Source organism: Cornus florida, unplaced genomic scaffold (genome assembly GCF_030987335.1).
Source record: "Cornus florida cultivar Cherokee Brave unplaced genomic scaffold, ASM3098733v1 CherokeeBrave_3.0.0_Hap2_Chr10, whole genome shotgun sequence".
Taxonomy (NCBI): Eukaryota; Viridiplantae; Streptophyta; class Magnoliopsida; order Cornales; family Cornaceae; genus Cornus; species Cornus florida.
In genome coordinates this window covers 110,832,741-110,850,073 of record NW_026775580.1, presented here as the reverse complement: position 1 = coordinate 110,850,073, position 17,333 = coordinate 110,832,741, and the positions used below count along the sequence as shown (strand labels likewise).

At 34.9% G+C, this 17,333-nt stretch overlaps 2 protein-coding genes across 7 annotated transcripts; one reads left to right on the top strand and one right to left on the bottom strand.

Moving 5' to 3' along the window:
• Nucleotides 1–1,545: 1,545 nt before the first annotated feature.
• Nucleotides 1,546–4,921, bottom strand: LOC132277098 (nucleosome assembly protein 1;2-like). The gene is made up of 10 exons (XM_059778834.1): nucleotides 4,726–4,921; nucleotides 4,561–4,604; nucleotides 4,352–4,441; nucleotides 3,351–3,443; nucleotides 3,172–3,259; nucleotides 3,037–3,098; nucleotides 2,756–2,940; nucleotides 2,472–2,649; nucleotides 2,346–2,389; nucleotides 1,546–2,195 (listed from the first exon to the last, which is right to left on the bottom strand). The coding sequence occupies exons 1-10, from the start codon at nucleotides 4,769–4,771 to the stop codon at nucleotides 1,922–1,924; spliced, it is 1,104 nt and encodes a 367-aa protein (XP_059634817.1). The 5' UTR covers nucleotides 4,772–4,921; the 3' UTR covers nucleotides 1,546–1,921.
• Nucleotides 4,922–8,361: 3,440 nt separating this feature from the next.
• On the top strand, nucleotides 8,362–14,727 carry LOC132277095 (zinc finger CCCH domain-containing protein 65). Of its 6 annotated transcripts, XR_009470982.1 has the most exons (9): nucleotides 8,362–8,703; nucleotides 9,093–10,111; nucleotides 11,411–11,476; nucleotides 11,763–11,891; nucleotides 11,993–12,043; nucleotides 12,652–12,792; nucleotides 12,871–14,193; nucleotides 14,275–14,325; nucleotides 14,431–14,727. XR_009470982.1 is itself a non-coding variant. In XM_059778832.1 (7 exons), the coding sequence occupies exons 1-7, from the start codon at nucleotides 8,523–8,525 to the stop codon at nucleotides 14,047–14,049; spliced, it is 2,766 nt and encodes a 921-aa protein (XP_059634815.1). In that variant the 5' UTR covers nucleotides 8,362–8,522; the 3' UTR covers nucleotides 14,050–14,727. The 6 variants fall into 6 exon arrangements, 1 of the variants encoding a protein (XP_059634815.1); XR_009470983.1 differs by lacking the exon at nucleotides 14,275–14,325 and having other exon boundaries at nucleotides 14,438–14,727; XR_009470979.1 differs by lacking the exon at nucleotides 14,275–14,325.
• The last annotated feature ends 2,606 nt before the right edge of the window (nucleotides 14,728–17,333 follow it).

Here is a 17,333-nt window from a genome sequence, read left to right as displayed (position 1 = left end):
CTTGGGTAATACCCATTTGTGAAGGTTAAACCCGTTTCTCCCTTTTATCCTACTCTTCGCTGGAATATCAGAACCACCACCTCCAACTCTACCACCACCACCACCACCACCACCATTATCATCTCACTTCTCCACCACTGAGTTAGAAACTCCTCCAAATAACTTGTTTCAATGTCCGGCCGGACCTGAACTCCTGCCAAACACACGCCATTGTTGGTGCGTTCGAAAGACCTGGGTTGTCCAAAAAATCAAACCCAGATCTTCAATTTCTCAAAAAAAAAATAATAATAATAATAATAAATAAATAAATTATTACAGACATATATAATTTTCCCCCAAATTCATAACTAAATACGAATGTTCTTTCTCATATCCGTCTTTGGATACTAGAGCTTGTGCGATTAAAGCGTAAAGGACAAAGTCATATTCTAACCATTCCGCAACCATGGACTAACCCATCTTCAAGACGTCAACCACCCACCACCTTCACCATCACCGCCACCCACCTCAACCCCTTACCCACCATCGCAAACCCCAAATTCCAAACTGTTGTTTCTATGTTCCCAAGTGGCGTTGAAATCACCAGTTGTATCGTACTGTTGTTGAGTGTAGGATTGTGAATGAGAGTGTTAATTGTTTGACAGAACAAATTATATTGTTGTGTTGCGTCTCTGACAATGTAAAAGTAGTGATCAAATCAAATGGATTAGTCAAAATTTGCCAAATTAAGGATTTAAAAGAGAAGAAACAGTTGGACTCATGAAGAAAAAGTCTCAATTTGGCGTTTTTCTTTGCCGAAGAAGACGAACGGCTGGTCGGTGGTGGTTCACCAGAATCTCTCTATATATATATATATACATACACATAGATTTCTTTTTTTTTTGTTGCATAACATTTATATATCTGAATGCCTTTGGCTTCGCATTTGGAGAATGTAAAAGTAGTGATCAAATCAAATGGATTAGTCAAAATTTGCCAAATTAAGGATTTAAAAGAGAAGAAACAGTTGGACTCATGAAGAAAAAGTCTCAATTTGGTGTTTTTCTTTGCCGAAGAAGACGAACGGCTGGTTGGTGGTGGTTCACCAGAATCTCAATATATATATATATGTATACATACACATAGATTTCTTTTTTTTTGTTGCATAACATTTATATATCTGAATGCCTTTGGCTTCGCATTTGGAGAGGTATTGAGAGAGAAGGGAGAAACGGGTTTAACCCGTACAAATGGCATTACCTATGTTTTTATTATTTTTTTAATTTTGGATAGGTGTCAGCAGGGAAGAAGGCCACGTCGCTGCCCAGGATGCAATTATTAATCGATGTAAATACCCAAATAAATATTGTATACTACTTTCCCCAGTACGTAGGAATCGAGATCGAGAGAGAAACAACTGAAGAATGCTTTCAAAATAAAGTACCAAGTTTTTGAGATTTTTTAAACCATAAAAAAAAAAAAAAAAAGTTTTTGAGATTTCATGAATTTCTTGATAAATGAAAATTTCAAAAAAGGCCAGAAAGACCAAAGAAGAATGGAACACGCTCACAAAATATAGGTATACACACCATAAGTTTCAATTTGCATCAGAATCCACCTGACAAATCATGGAACATCTCCAACTATCTACTAGAACACATTCGCAAAACCAAAAAATGAAGAGGGACTCTTATAACTAATAAATAATTCTGAATATATAATGAACGGAAAGTAATACCCAAAACTGATCGCTCAATTATGACTAATAAATAATTCTGAACGAAAGTAACACCCAAAACTGATCGCTCACCCCCAACTCCCATTCCTATTCTAGAAACTCAAATCTTCATCACGCACACACTGACTCTGAGCAAAAAATTCCTTTCAATCATCCATCAACAACTCCACGCCCAACTGCAAACCTTGCCATTGCAATTAAAAGCTACTGCTGCTTGCACTCTGAAGGATCCCCAATCTGAGCTCTTCCACTCTTCATTACCTTCTTCGTCGTCTTCCTTTCATCGGCATCCTCCTCCTCCTCGTCATCTTCATCATCCTCGTCGTCATCCTCTTCATCATCATCTTCGTCGTCGTCATCATCATCATCATCATCTTCATTGTCGTCTTCATCATCATCATCAGTAATCTCATCCTCAGCAGCCTCCCCAGTGAACCACGACACAGCATGAGGAATAATTTTATCTCGAATGGTTGACCTACAAAAAGCAAAAATAAACTTCAGTAGTAATGGTAGTAGTACAAGTAAATGAAAACATTGTTTTACTCAATATTTCAGTATGAAATTACAAACATACTGTTAAAGAGCCAAATTTAAGACATAAAATAGCTAAATAAATATAACTTACCCAATGTCGTAATCTTGTTCCATAAGATTTTGAAGTTCTTCAGCCTGTTCCAGAGTTGAAACAAAACAAAATAAAAACAAGCAAACAATAAACAAATCTCACAGGATGCAGTGACGATAGACTTACATCATCATCCTCAATATCTTCATTATCCTCGGGGACTTGTGGTGGACTAAAGAAGTTGAAAAAACTTTCACAGTTTTCGGTTTTAGTGATTGGTTTTGCATTCTTTGAACCCTTCTTAGGCTTCTTTTTAAGGAGCTTCCGTGTCAGGCATTTCCCTGGACACCATTCAATCTCCGTCCTACAAGGTAGGAGGAATAGTTTCATTAGAGAAATTGATAAATTATGCACAGAAGCCTATTCCAATTCAAGATTAAGAAACCACAATTAGACCTCCGCAAACTTACCCTACTGCTTTCTCTAGAATAGGTTCATCTTCATCGATCATGTGATATGTCTTAGTAAGAACAGAGTTCGTGAAGTAAGGATTGGTGGCAAAATAAAATTCAAGCTTGAAACCCTTGGGATTATCTATCCTACTCCACTTGATATCTTTGAGAAACTTGAGAGCTTCTACATCGCGCTCGGTAATCTGACTCGACATAAAACATGAAAGATTTATTAAAACCAGAAATCCATAGAAAAACACCAAATATATTGAAGTAGCTGGCAGTCCCAAATTACTAACCTCCTCAGATAGCACATCATTAGTCTTCATTGCAGTGAACCAAAAATCAGGCACCCCTTTCCCTGCATAGAAAAAAGGTAATATAAGGTACAGAGGCTTGAAACGTAATAGCAGAGTCCTAATGCCAGAGGATACCTCCTTCAGCTTCATCCTCTCCTTTGTCTGCAGTTTCATCATTTGTGACACCTTCAACTTCGACAACTCCGTTCACAATTTCGTATCGCTGCAAGTGTTTAATAAGAATTAGAAAGGAGAAAAATAAAATTAAAAATGCCTCATTACAATTAAAACAAACATTCAGTGTCATGTGATACCTTAGTGTATAGTGGTTGATAGAGTTTTTGATACTTAGCTTCAAGTGCCGTCCTCTCCTCAAAAAATTTTGCCTCTAATTCATCATGTTGTCTCTGTGAATGAGAAAGGGTTAGAGGGTTTAAGATTTCAAGAAACAATGTTCACTTCTTTTTGTTCCCTAGGCAAGCAGTTTTGCAACAGTGAAAGGCCTAAGAAACAATCAGAAGAAAGTAAAATGGCAAAGATATGTGATGACAGTGATATACAGAACAACAACAACAAGCCTCCTCGAATGCTTAAGATAATCATGGTAGAAACCCGAATGGAACATTTAGCAGAACTTGATTAGCCCAGGGAGAGAGGGGGTAAAAATTATGGCATGAGAGAACCCATCCAAAGAAAAAGAAGAACCTAAGTTAAGCTATTCCATCTTAAACGTACAAGTGATGAGGAGCACTAACACTCAACTGTACTTGAGATCGCTAATACATCTCTAATACTCCGTGGACATGGATGTTGAGGAATTTGTGCCAAGCAAAGATAGGGTTTAACAAACAAACAACACTACATCAATACAGTTTTCATGTCATTTGAAATCAAACAAATAACACTCGATCAGAGAACGATGCTATGAGGTATACAATGACAACACCCAATTACAAAAATGCATCAAAATCGAGTACAACACACCAAACATCCACTAATGCCAAGTCAACTCTTATCAATCCTCTAAATGACCTTTAAAAACATACAGCGTGAGAAATCAATATTACATAAAAAAAAAATTCTTAATCAAATTCGCACAACCATATAGAATTCACCACTACAAAGCCAATCAGATGAAACAGCATTACTCAAACCCGTAAGACAATCTTTTTTTCCCCCTTAGTTTAAGATAATCTTATTTGCATCCAAACAACTCAGTAATTATGTTCAGACAATAAGCACAAATAAATATAGATGCATATACACAAACACACAAATATATAATTATATATAGGACTTGGTAGAAATAAAATACCTGGATCTCTCTGAGAACCTCGACTCGCTTCCTGACCTTTGGAGATAATTTTTCGATCACCTCATGGGAAACAAGATCCTCAAGCTTATCCTGCACAAAATGTATAAACCCTTATATCATAAAGCTCCCAATCTAACACTAACCTACAAAGAAGAACAAAAACAAAACTAGGAAACAAAAAAAGTTGATCAGTGGAATAAAGAACGCACTTTCAGAGCATTAATTAGGTCTTCTCGATCCTCAGCATTCAGTCCTACGCACATTCAGGAACAAAAATGGTTAGATTATGATTCTGTATCATGACTATATAGTATATACACTTAGCGAACACAAAATCATTTTTTGGGTTTTTGTTTGGGGTTTTAGTGATTTACCAGCTTTGAGATCGGACATGTTGAGATTATCCTTGTTGTTACTCATTATTGGAGAATACCGAAAAAACACAAACCTGCAGAAAGAACAAAAACCCTAGAACGGTGGGCAATGTAAGGAAAGAGACAGAGGTTGAAGGGATTAGCGCCTCAACTTAAATTACTCTCTAAAACCTAGTACCTGGATCTTCACTATTATATATAGACCGTGTTTGGCAGCACAGATTTTTTTTATGCTGTCCGACACAATTAAAATGAATTTCTTTTTTCCTCACATGGTCAGAATATTACTACATTTCCTTTTTCTTTTTCTTTTATTCGGGAAATTACTCCGTTTCTTTTTTAGAATGGATCCTCTCCGATTTAATTATTTATTTCTTTTTTTTCCAGGTTGGAATAGGGGAGGAAAAGAAAAAAATTTCCATGTTTGGAAAAAGGGGAAGAGATGGCCTAATCCATGTTTTTGGGAAAATCTTTGATCCTTAAAAATATCGGGTAAAAACAAAAGAGGAAAATAAAGAAAAATTATTTAATTCATGTAATATCAATTTTAATCTTTAATTAATTACCAAATCAACTGTTATACTTTACTGAAAATCTCTCGCATGCGCATACAAGGACTTCTCTCACATGCATACAAGGACATGTTGATAAAAAACATATATATAAAAAACTACCACCCCCTCCTAACAATAAAGTAAAAAAAAAATTGTATCCTCATTTCTACTTGGAGCTAAAAATGAATGGATTCGAGCCAAGCCGAGTCAAAAACTTGTTTGTTCGTAACTTAGCTCTAACTTGCGACAAATTCAAAATATAGAGTTCGAGCTCCAACTCGTCATGATTTTAAAAAGATCGGGTTAGTCTTGTTTAAGAAAACAAATTAAAATCATGTTTAAAATTGATTCGGACTTGTTTATTAGATTGTTATATTTTTTTACATGTTTCAAAGATTAAAGAATTTTAATAAAAAATAGAAATAAAAATAAATGAGTCATGTAACGAGTCCATATTTACGAACATATACGAGCTTATGTTCACGTAAATGACCTACACATGTTCAAATTCATAAGTCTATACGAATTGAACTCAACATTGTTCTAGATCCGCTCGTTTACTAAATGAGTATGGAACCAAACAAAAAGTAATGGAGACACATTTCCATGCCTCATCTATCCATTCACGTTATGACTCACTTCGTACCATGTAGATACTGTTCGCTTATACAGTATTTTCTTCGATGCTCACGGTTTCTTTCAAAATGCGTCTACGTGTTTAAGACCCACTGTCCTTACTAGCCTGAGTCGCGTGGGCTTGTACACACTCTCGCCTGCACCATGTAAATACTGTTTGTTTTGCTTACCTTCTTCTCATAGCTAATTTGGTAGGTGGGAATGGAATGAAATAAAGTGGAATGAAATGTTTTTAATTACATTCATTTGTTTGGAAAGTAATTTTAAAGATGGAAGGCCCATTATCCATCTTTATCGGAGAATGGTCATTCTATAAAAATTATTCCACTTTCTAACAAGATGAATGGACATTTTATTCCCATTTAAAAAAATACGGAGTAAAAATAATATTAAAAATTGATTTGCTTGAACTTGCTAACACAATTTTCTCAAACAACTCAAGCTTTGCATCAAAAAATTGACATTGAAGGCAATTAATGTTAAACAACATTAAAGACTATATCAACCATTGAAGATGGTCAACAACTAATTCGAAATCAGCGCAAAATTAACCATTGAAATCAGTCGACAACCAATCCGAAATCAACCGAAAATCAACCATTAAAGTATATCAACGACCGATCTGATATCAGTCCGCAATTTGATCCATTGAAGTTGATCGATGACCAATCCGATAAAACACTAACATATGTTGATGAGAGAGATGCATGTCGTTGAGATTATATTATTGATTAAGAAATGAGAGTAAATTCGAAATGAGAGTAAATTTCTATGTCGATAAGAGAGATCCAATAAAAGGCAACTTCTCTTGATATTCCCTCTTAGTTTCCAAATATACATTTCATGTTTGGAAGAAGATTGAAAAAAAGAGAAGTGAAAGAAAATATATATTTACGAATATATAAAAAAGAGGACAACGATTAAGGATTAAGGATGTCTGCACGTATAAATCTCAACAATTTTGTTCCCAGACAACATGGACGTCACAATCCTCCTATTCTTTCCCATCTAGTTTTCAATTTCTCCAACCAAACGAATGCTAATATTTCCTCAGATTTAGTGCATGTGCTTAATAACCCCTCTAAGTCAAACTACCCCTCCTCAACTAGCCTTTAAAACCAAGGGTGGAGCTAATTAAGGCCCAGAGGGGCACGTGCCCCCCTTCACTTTGCTCCAACTTACTATACATAAGTACATATTTTTGGTATATACATATATTTACATGGTAATTTTAAACAGTGTCCCCCCTCAAATTTTCAAATTTTTCTAATTTCCTTTTGAAAAAAAAAAGAAGAAGTTATATATATCCTTCTTCAAGTATACAATATATTTTTTCTTTTCTAATTTTTGTTTCCTTTTTCAAAAAATTTCTTTTTCCACTTATGTTTAATTATGTATTTTTCTATTTTTTAAACTTATTTATTTTTATGGATGACATTTGTGATTGTATTTAATTAAAATATTATTAATTAATATTTTGATTCTTATATTTGTAACTATATTTTTTTTACAGTATTTATTTAGCATATTATTTTACAACTATTTTTATCTTATTTACCCTTTTGATTTAAAAAAATTATACTTCCTATTTGCCATATTTATTAATTTTTATTTTTTATTTTAACAAGTGCATTATACCCTCTCAATAAAAATCCTAACTCCGCCCTGTTTAAAACCATCAAGAAATATTTATGTACTGATCGAATTACCATTTACTTAGCAGAGAGAAAAAGGGGAAGAGATGAAGCAATTCGGTTGAATGACATTACTAACATTACAAGGGCATAAAATTACAAAAAATTCCTAAATGCATCTCTCTCTCTCTCTCCAAAGTTCAAACTAACATATGTGACCAAGCTTTTGAAGACCGAGATGATTGTGCCCGTTTCCTCATTCTCCACGTACATATCCACCATTATTTTTACACTTTGATCAAGTATTGAGTTGCAAATTTGAATACCCCTCTGAAATTGTTGACTTTTGTTGAGGAATCAAACATAGGTTGGGCGAGAATGGAATTAGATGATCTAAATGGAATCCCATATTGAAAGAGGCTGAAGAACTAGAATCGTTCATTCTTCAAAAGCTTTGGCATTTGAGAAGTTTTTTGGAGAGAGAGAAGAGATATTGAAACGAAAGTTGTGAGTGAGTGAGAGTTGATCATCTGATGCCTTTGACGGGTGGAGAAAAAGGTTGGGGCGCGTGGGTGAGGGGTGGATTGTTTGAATTATTATTTATGGGTGTTTTAGTCATTTCATGTATAATTTTTTTTTATGTGTGTTTGGATTAAAAAAAAATGCATTGTAAAGTAGGGCCAAACACGATTTTACTAAAAAAAAAAAAAAAAAAATTAATGTTGAAAGTGGTCACAAGTCAGTGTAATTAAACAAAAAAATTATTTTTCACTTATTATATTTATATTATTATCTTATTATATTTATATTGTCATTTCATAGTTCATACGTATGAGGATTCCACAATGCACCGTAACAGAAGCGTGGGTGCTTTATAGTTGGTATCATATCTCGTTTATCATTCTCAATTTCAAGAAGGTATTAAACTATCCTGTTTGAATTGGAAGGTCTCGTTGACCTTGAATCCCTACCAATGGAGCAATCTGAATTCGAAACCCTAAAACCCTCTCAAACCTCTTTCAATTTCTCTTCTCATCGCAGAAGACACTTACGGAGCGAAACTTACAGTACACTTGTTCGAATCTTCTCTCATTGCTACGATGATTCTCAACCTTCTCATGCCAATCACGTCGTTCCAGATGAGTCAGCACGAGGTAATCATATATCTGTTTGGTTCCAGAGAAAATTGACTAGGGAAAAAGTAGTACAGCATTCGCACCCAATGTCTTAGGTTGCGAGATGCCTTCCCTGAAAATAAAAAAAAAAATTTAAAATTAAAATTAAACGGGTTTTGACGCATATGATTGTCTATTTATTTTTTCTTATTGTCCGGCAAATTGGATAGTTGAATTCCCACAATTATTGCAATGTCTTGTTATTTGTTCTGTAGAATTTTGATTTCTTTATATGGAGTGAATTAAAAAAAAAAAGAAAAAAAAAAAAGAGAGGCTGGAGTTGAATGGAAACTGTAAATCTTTGCTTTCTTTTTAATTATTATTGTTTTCTGCTATTTTTAGATCTAAATTTGTTCTTGCTGTTGTAGGTAATGGTATAATCGAATCGCTACAAGCCACTGAACACCAAGTGCATGATGAATTGACTGGTCATAGTTTGGAGTCCGAGTTTTTTAATCAGGCTCAAATGGAAATAGATGAATTAGAACATGTAAAAAGAACAAAAGGAAACGAGGGATTCATTTACACGAATGGTATTTATCCCACAGAATCATTAGAAGAAAGGAACCCCATTGGCGACGTTGCATTGACAAATAACCACAAAGATTATTTTGATCTTGAAGAGATACTCCTGGACGAATCGGGAAATGAGGGACAACTAGAACTAGACAAGGAACATTATAGTTGCAAGGTTAACAGAGCCCTTGACTCTTCTTTAGACATAGATATAGCTGCTGAATCTTCAGTACTGTATAAGACTGGTGAAGAAAAAATTTCCCCTGTTGAGAGGAATGTGGTGGAAGAAGTTGAGCATGAAATGCAGCAGAAAGAGATGGAACTGAATGAATCAGTATTAAGTTGTGCTGTGATGAATTCTTCCCTCTGTATAACTTCAGATAAAGAGGTTGAAGAAGGAGAAATTTCAGGGGACTTTGGGATTTATGATGAATCGATGGATTTGTTGCTTGATGATGCTGTACCATTAGAGGCCAAGAAGGTAAATGGGGATCATTCTTCTAAAGACACTCTTAATAAGGAAGATTACATTTTTGAAGAACAGGAGGGAGCAAATGAGAATGATACCAAGTCTAGTACCGATTTTGTGGACACCGTTAATGATGCAGGTAACAGTATGGAAGTAGAACCGAGAGATGTCAATTGCATAGAGATGAAGTGTAACTCTGAAATGATTGTTTGTGGGAAAACTTTAGAGGCGAAAAAGGCAGATGGTAATGATTGTATGCCAGAAAGTGGAAAAGAAAAAAAGAGAGGTACTGGTGCAAAGGAGTCTGATTGTCCAGCAGCTTGTCTTGGGAATCTAACACTGCATGGCAAAATCTCAGGGGAAAATGAATCTGAAAATCAACTTACTATGTCTGCAGAACAGGTATAACTTTTATATGTGATTTTCCTTGAGTTCTTATGCTTTAAGATAATTTTTTGCATTGTCCATAATAGTACATCTTGAACCAGGCTTACTGCATCTTTTGGCATGGTCAATTAAAATGTGGTTGTTTGAGTTGCTATGGTCATTATGTTTTATTTGTTTTATACTGTGGAATTTATTTTTAATTGTAGTTTTCCGATCTGCTAAGTTTATGGAGTTATTAAGGTATATGGTGGTTCAGTTTATTGACAGGAGAACTTTTGATCGCTGTTACTTGTTTAATGATGGACATGAGTGTTAAGTACCAAAAAAATTTAGGGTTTGTTGCTGCTTTTGCATTCCAAGCAATATGTTAGTTACCTTGAAGATGCAGTTACTTGATGACCAATCAAAACCAGGACAAGTGCTACTGGTACACACACACCCCTCTTTTTATTTGATGTGAGCATGTCCATGCTCCAAAACACATAGACAAGTGTATGTGTGCACACGGAACATTGTCATCAATCTTCTGAAATGGCCTGGCATCGGTCGACCATTACTTTCACTTCTCTTGTCCCACTACCACCACGTCCCAAGAAGAAAAGCATGAAAAAGGGGGTATATATCTGAAACTATTTTTTTTGGGGGGTCTCAAAACTCACAACCCGCAAATCCTGTCCCTCACCAAACTTGCTAAGGTACTATCACTGGGCTTAATGATAAAAAATAAAAAAGAAAAAGAAAATGTTGGATTTTACTTTTAATATACATTTAAGTCAGCAGGGAAAAAAATGTAATGCTTAAATAGCAGGTGAAAAAACATCTTTTTAGAGTTGCAGTTACTTAGGATAATCAGGGAAGTTTCTTTATTGTTTTCAGAAATATGTATATATATATATATATATATATATATATATATATATATATATATATTTGTATTCATAATTATGTATATGTATGTATCTATATATGCATTATAAACACCAGCTACACCAACAGCTTTGGCTTTTTAAGAAGTTTAACTAAATTTATATATATCCTCTAGCATGCCTCTGCAAGTGTAGCCAGACCCTTCATCATAAGTGGACCAAAACATGCATCAATTATAATCATCGCGAGGCTATTGATGTTCGAACTCAGGACCTTGAATGCCTACACCAAAAGTTAAGGTTTTAGAGAAGGTTTAATTTTATTTGTTCATATCCTCTAACAATTCATAGTGTTTTGAAGATGACAAGATCATTAAATGTTCCTTGTACACTAGGCATAGCCTGCCTTTTGCATTTGATTTGTACTTAATGTTGATCATCTTGGCAGGATGCTGGTGTTGGAAATAAGAAAAAGCGAGGTTCTCTGACGAAGGAAAGGAGGGAAAAGAAAAAGGTTTTGTTTGTTTCCTCTAATACCATATTGTTTTAGTGAACATGTGAATTTTTTTTTTTTTTAAAATTTTTTTTTTTTTTATTATTATTATTTTTTTCTATGGTGAAAAGATGCTTTATGTCTAATGAATTTTAGTACTTTGGTGAACATTTGAATATTTAGTTATTAGCATGGACACTTTTGTAACAAGGTCCTTGTTAGGTCTTCACCGTGTACAATATAAATCTATACTATCTTTTTTTCTTTTTTTTTTAACAATTTGGCTAACTACTATTCCACTCTGCAGCAAAGAAAAAGAATTAAACGAGCAGAGATGAACAGAAAGCTTGGGGTGAAAAGGTTGAAACTGCAACCGGTGTCAAAGCCAAAAACAGTAACTTATTGCCGTCATTACCTCAAGGGACGATGCCACGAGGTTGTATGGTGTTCTACACTCCATTATTCTGGGTTGATTTTTAGATGGAAGTTTTAATTGCTTAGAACTGATGATTCTAATTTTTCTTTCTGTTTTTACAGGCTGACAAGTGCAAATTTTCACATGATACAATACCGTTGACAAAATCCAAGGTATAATAATCTGACTTGGTCGCTGATGCTCTCTTGTAGTTCCAGTAATTGCATTTTATTCTGATTAGTTAAGTCATCCATTGATTTCCACCAAGTAATGCTGGTTTAGCAGTAATAGCTATCTATTTTTCATTCTGATTAATTGTTCCACTATAGTACTTCTACTAATTATTGTTTACCCGCAGCTGTAGTCACATCCCAATTCAATAATTAATAACATGATAGACCATTTGACAAAAGAGTATTAGTCAGTGTTTTTTTAATAGCAAATCAGCCTTTATATTGCTGAAGTGTTGGAATTGATTGTTAAAGATCTGGGAACACCGGTTCCTGACATCCTGTCCGATATAAACCGTCCGATATAAACCATAAGACTCATTCCAGGTTTCATCACATGAAAGGGGCTTGAAACTTCCCCATTACATGCAAATATTTCTTTCCTGTCTTTTTATTGTTCATGGTTTATAGATCATATGACACAAGCAAAATCATATCATTTTACATCATGCTTTTGTTTCTCTTGCAAGTAGCAAGATAAAAAGGGCTATATTTTTCTGTGTTACACATATATGATAATGTATATAACTCATGGTTTTTTCGTGTTGCAGCCTTGCTGCCATTTTGCACGTCACATGTGCATGAAAGGAGAGGACTGCCCATTTGATCATCAACTTTCTAAGTATCCGTGCAACAATTATGTGTCCAATGGTTATTGCAGCAGAGGTGCTGATTGCATGTTTTCACATGAGGTAAGTCTGTCAATATAATTTTTTCTGGTTTGAGAGGCTGTATATTTTGCTTGTTTGTCTGACTTGTATTTCCCTCAGATGCCACTCAAGGAAGGTTTCCCAGTTGCTTCAAATGTTTCCAAGCCTGAGTTGAAGTCTGTATGCTTACCGGCTAATATAAATCCTAAGAAGCAACTGAACATCCATGGTACCTCTCTTCAGAATGTTAATGCCAATTCCTGCTCCATTGAAGTTTCCCCTCGGAATAAAAATGAACAGACGGTAGCGCAGACTGTAAAACATGCTTTGCAGGCATCTAAAGGAGTGAATTCTCTTTTGTTCGGGAAATCATCAGTAGGTGATACCAATAAGTATTATCAAACTGGCTCATCTGCAAAGGTAGAGGACGGTTTCAAAGTTGGCAGTCAGACAATTCAAACTGTATCACACAGGGTTGGAAACTCAAATGAGATCACAAAGAGCACAGCTCGCTTGGCACCAAAAGGAATAAACTTTCTGTCATTTGGCAAAACTCTTTCAGATGATTCCGGTAGTAATAAATCAGCTAGCTTGCCTTCTGATGGGGATAATGGTATTGGAAAATCACTCCTAGGTAATTTCAGCAAGGATAAGCAAGCTGGATCATATTCAAATCTGGGTGATGCTGTTAAAGAAGGGAATCAGAACAGGCAAAATGCATCAGACGTGGTACAACATTTTAAGGAGATGCCAAAAAGAACACCTACAGGAGCATCCATGGGAACAAACTTTCTCTCGTTTGGCAAAGCTCCATCAGAAAATTTCAGTAATAACAAGCAATCGAGCTTGTGTTTTAACGGGAATTATGGTGTTTCATCATCTGTTCAAGAGAGACGAAATGCATCTGATAAACTTCAATTTTCCAGTACAATGCCATGGAGGCTGTCATCTTCTTCACTTCCTTCAGGTCAATCACTAGATGGACTTGCAGACGTGCATGGCAGAGACGCACAAAGTTCAGCTCAGAAGGCACTCATCTCAAACACATCAAGCTCAGCTAAGAAGGCAATAATGTCAAACACTCCAAACTCAGCTAAGAAGGCACTCCTGTCAAACACACCAAACTCAGCTCAGAAGTCGTTCCTGTCAAACACACCAAGCTCAACTCAGAGGGCACTTCTGTCAACATTAGCATTCGCAGCAAAGTTCGAGTCTGGAATCAAGATGCAGCATCCCCTTGATGCCCTTTCTGTCAAAACTGACCTTAGTATGGAAACTGGATGCCCACAAAGTAAATGAACGAGAACATAAACGATTCTGGATTTCTTATATGACCGTGGTAGTAAAGCAAAGCAATGAAGGGAGACAATGTGATGGTGAATTGTGTCCTACAGTGGCAAAATCTGTCACGCTTTTCACTTTTTTCCAGCAGCAATCTGCCAGGTATCTTTTATTTGTGTTGGAAATGTAATTGTTTTATCTTATTAGGTTAATAACAGCTTTTTGATGCTTTTCATTGCTTAGCGGCTGACATATAATTGCTAAATGGTTCCTCCTGGATTTAATTTTGGCGATGTAAGCGAATTATGAAGCTGCATTTATAAATTCATTACAGGTGAAAAAAATCTCCCTCTAAAAAAGCTGACATCTTTCTTCTGATTTCATGTTCTCTGTACTAAGCTGGCAGCGGATTTACGGCTTGGTTGCCAAAATGGTATGCCCTTCCTCCATTAGGGCTGTGGACTGTGGTTTAATCATGGTGGCTAGGAACCCAATGACCAAAGGTTCTTGGTAGGTCGATTCGATACAACTTGAAAAAGATAAGGCTGTAGGCCCGAGATGTACATATGTTGTGAGCGGAGATAACATCGTCCTAGTGTGTTGATTCATGGTACTGTATATATTATGCTGGTTTATGCTTTTGTCTGTTACAACTTTGGTATTCCTATTGCCATCTCCTTTTACCTTATTTATTTATCCTCATGAGAAACTCTCGTCTATTATTTTTACATTCATCTTCACAAAAATGGAGGAATAAATTTTTGCATTAATGTACTCTCTTCCTCATTCATCTTTGCGATGGATGCTGATCACCAAACTCACACACACGCATTTTCCCGTAACTTAGGGAGAACATGAACTAGAAGTCGGGGCACTTCATGGTGATCGGAGAAAACCTCAAACTTCTCCCCGTACAAATAATGTCTCTACCCTTTCAGGGCAAAGATAACTACTGTCAATTCCAAATCATGTGTCGGATAGTTATGTAGCACGTTACATCTCTGGGATCTGTTTGGCACACCATTGGAACGACAATAAAAAATTAACAAAGATGGATGCAAGAATCACTTGATTCGGAATCCGAAAGGCAAAGATATCAAGTTCTAAAGTCCTGGGAAGTTTTCTTCGTGAAGTCAAAGAAGAGTTCCAAAAGTGAAGCGGTGTGCTGTGTCTTTAGTATGTCAAATAAGAAAGCAAAAAGTCCCAAAGTGGTTCAGTTTTGTTGAATATATATATGTATATATATATAGTTTTTAGAGAATAGGTTTTTATTTTTTAGGGAACTGAAAAAATGATAACGGTTTGAGAATTTGTGGATGGTTTTTTTGTTTTTGGAAAATTGTTACGTTAAAACTAATGTAAAGAAAGTCTTAGTTCAGATAACTGCCCTTCGTTTTTAAATAATTATATTCCAAGGGTTTTTGAAGATTGTTTTGTTCTAAAGAATTTGCCTTTGCCTTTTGTTCTTAGGTTCGTTATTCAGAATTTGCCTTTTTGTCTTCTAGATTGATTTATGATTGTCTTTGTTACTTGCAAAATGAGATTCTTTCATGTACAGAAGAAAAAACATTGGATGTCTTTCCCTAGTTAGTACCGTTCAGAGTTAAAAGATGCTATGCTTTTTTTTTTTCATTACTCTGTTCGCGTTTATTTATTTTAATACGTTTTGGTAATCTATACTTTTGAATAACCTACTTGTTTATTCTTTTGCTTCACATTTCTAACAGTGTATGTTCTCAAACACACTTTAATCAGTAGTTCTAGTATATTATCACTCATATTTTTTTTTTATTATTTCTAAATCTCTCATCATTGTCACTCCAATGCACTCTAATTTTATTTTATTTATTATATTTTGTTTTGAGATCTTTTAAATTTTATTAATATCTTTATTTATTATTATATATTTTTCTAAAAATTTGTAAATCATCACACTCACTATATGTTTTAGTATTTTACAACTCACAGGTATTGCACCATATACTTATATATTTATTATATGTATTTATTATAAATATATACGTTATGTATTTATAGTTATTGATTAATTATATTTAGATAGTTTATTTCTTTTATGATTTTTGTGATAGTCTAAATCGGAATATGTTTAATTTATTATTTTTACAGATATATGATATATAAGAAAAATAATAAGATATGTATAGTTAAATTTTTTATCTCGAATTTTTAGTGTGTATAATGTATTATATATGTACGTATATATATTTGTATTTTTATATTTTCAATTTTTTTGCCAAAATTTTTAAATGTAGTTTAAAAAAAAAAATCAAATTATACTAGTTTGTTTCCGTGTCTATCTTACGTACCGTATTTTACCGACTACTCTTTCCTTCTTTTAAATGTATGAAATATTATCCCATTTCACTTTCTTATTTTTAAAAAATATAATATACATAAAAATGAAGCATTCTAACAAATGCGATGTCTCAAAAGCATTATTAAATAAACCACCTTTAAGGGGGTGATGTTTCATTTTATCTGTTAAAAATTCAAAGTGGTGCGTGACGATTCTTTTGAGTTGTCCAAATATTTTTCTCTCATTACTTTAGTAAACTTTCAAATGGAATTGGGTGGGTGTCTGAAATATTACTGCATGGCTGGTACGTGGCAAACCAAGTCCGACTAACATTGCCACGTTGAAGTCCTGCGTGTCTGGTAAACAAGGAGACAGCAGTCCACACCTCCTCCTCGTCGTCGTCGGCATTTTGACTGAAGGGACCCTTTTGCACAACAGAAGTTGAGAAGCGTGAGGAGAAAGAAAAAGCCAAGTCATCCCATGCATGCTCGCCCACCTTATGTAACACCTGATGTGTCAACGTGGCAATATTCCATTGGGCCATTTCGCCGTTCCCCCGTGTAACACCTGATGTGGTGCTCGGCGCTACCGCATTGAGCAGTGACGCCACCAAACAATTGGTGTAGCTCTTGTGAGACGTGGCATGCATGCCGATGGCTAACCGACAACAACGTCCCGATGCATTGAACTTTTGCACATTCAGAGTACAGAAGTAATATATATATATATATATATATATATGATCTTTTTTTTTTTTTGTCAATATTTATGTATATAATCAATGATGCCAATTGGCAGTCAGGAGAATATATTCCTTGTTTAGGACTAAGGTAAATAAACATGTGTGTGTAGTGGCTGTAATTTTTGGTAGTCATACTGTTTGCATGCACATGATATTATATGAAGGTAATCGGTGCATCAATGCATATCAAGGGAAGAAAACAAGTTGATTGATTCGATAATAACTCTAATGGATAAAAATATA

What these genes read in the sequence shown, in the direction of transcription:
- LOC132277098 (XM_059778834.1), bottom strand. Translation starts at nt 4,771, where the DNA reads ATGAGTAACAACAAGGATAATCTCAACATGTCCGATCTCAAAGCTG. An exon ending in ACCTAATTAATGCTCTGAAA is followed by an intron (nt 4,442 to 4,560) that starts GTGCGTTCTTTA and finishes CATTTTGTGCAG; the next exon opens with GATAAGCTTGAGGATCTTGT. An exon ending in AGGTTCTCAGAGAGATCCAG is followed by an intron (nt 3,444 to 4,351) that starts GTATTTTATTTC and finishes TCTCATTCACAG; the next exon opens with AGACAACATGATGAATTAGA.
- LOC132277095 (XM_059778832.1), top strand. Translation starts at nt 8,523, where the DNA reads ATGGAGCAATCTGAATTCGAAACCCTAAAACCCTCTCAAACCTCTTTC. An exon ending in TCCAGATGAGTCAGCACGAG is followed by an intron (nt 8,704 to 9,092) that starts GTAATCATATAT and finishes TTGCTGTTGTAG; the next exon opens with GTAATGGTATAATCGAATCG. An exon ending in TCAAGGGACGATGCCACGAG is followed by an intron (nt 11,892 to 11,992) that starts GTTGTATGGTGT and finishes CTGTTTTTACAG; the next exon opens with GCTGACAAGTGCAAATTTTC.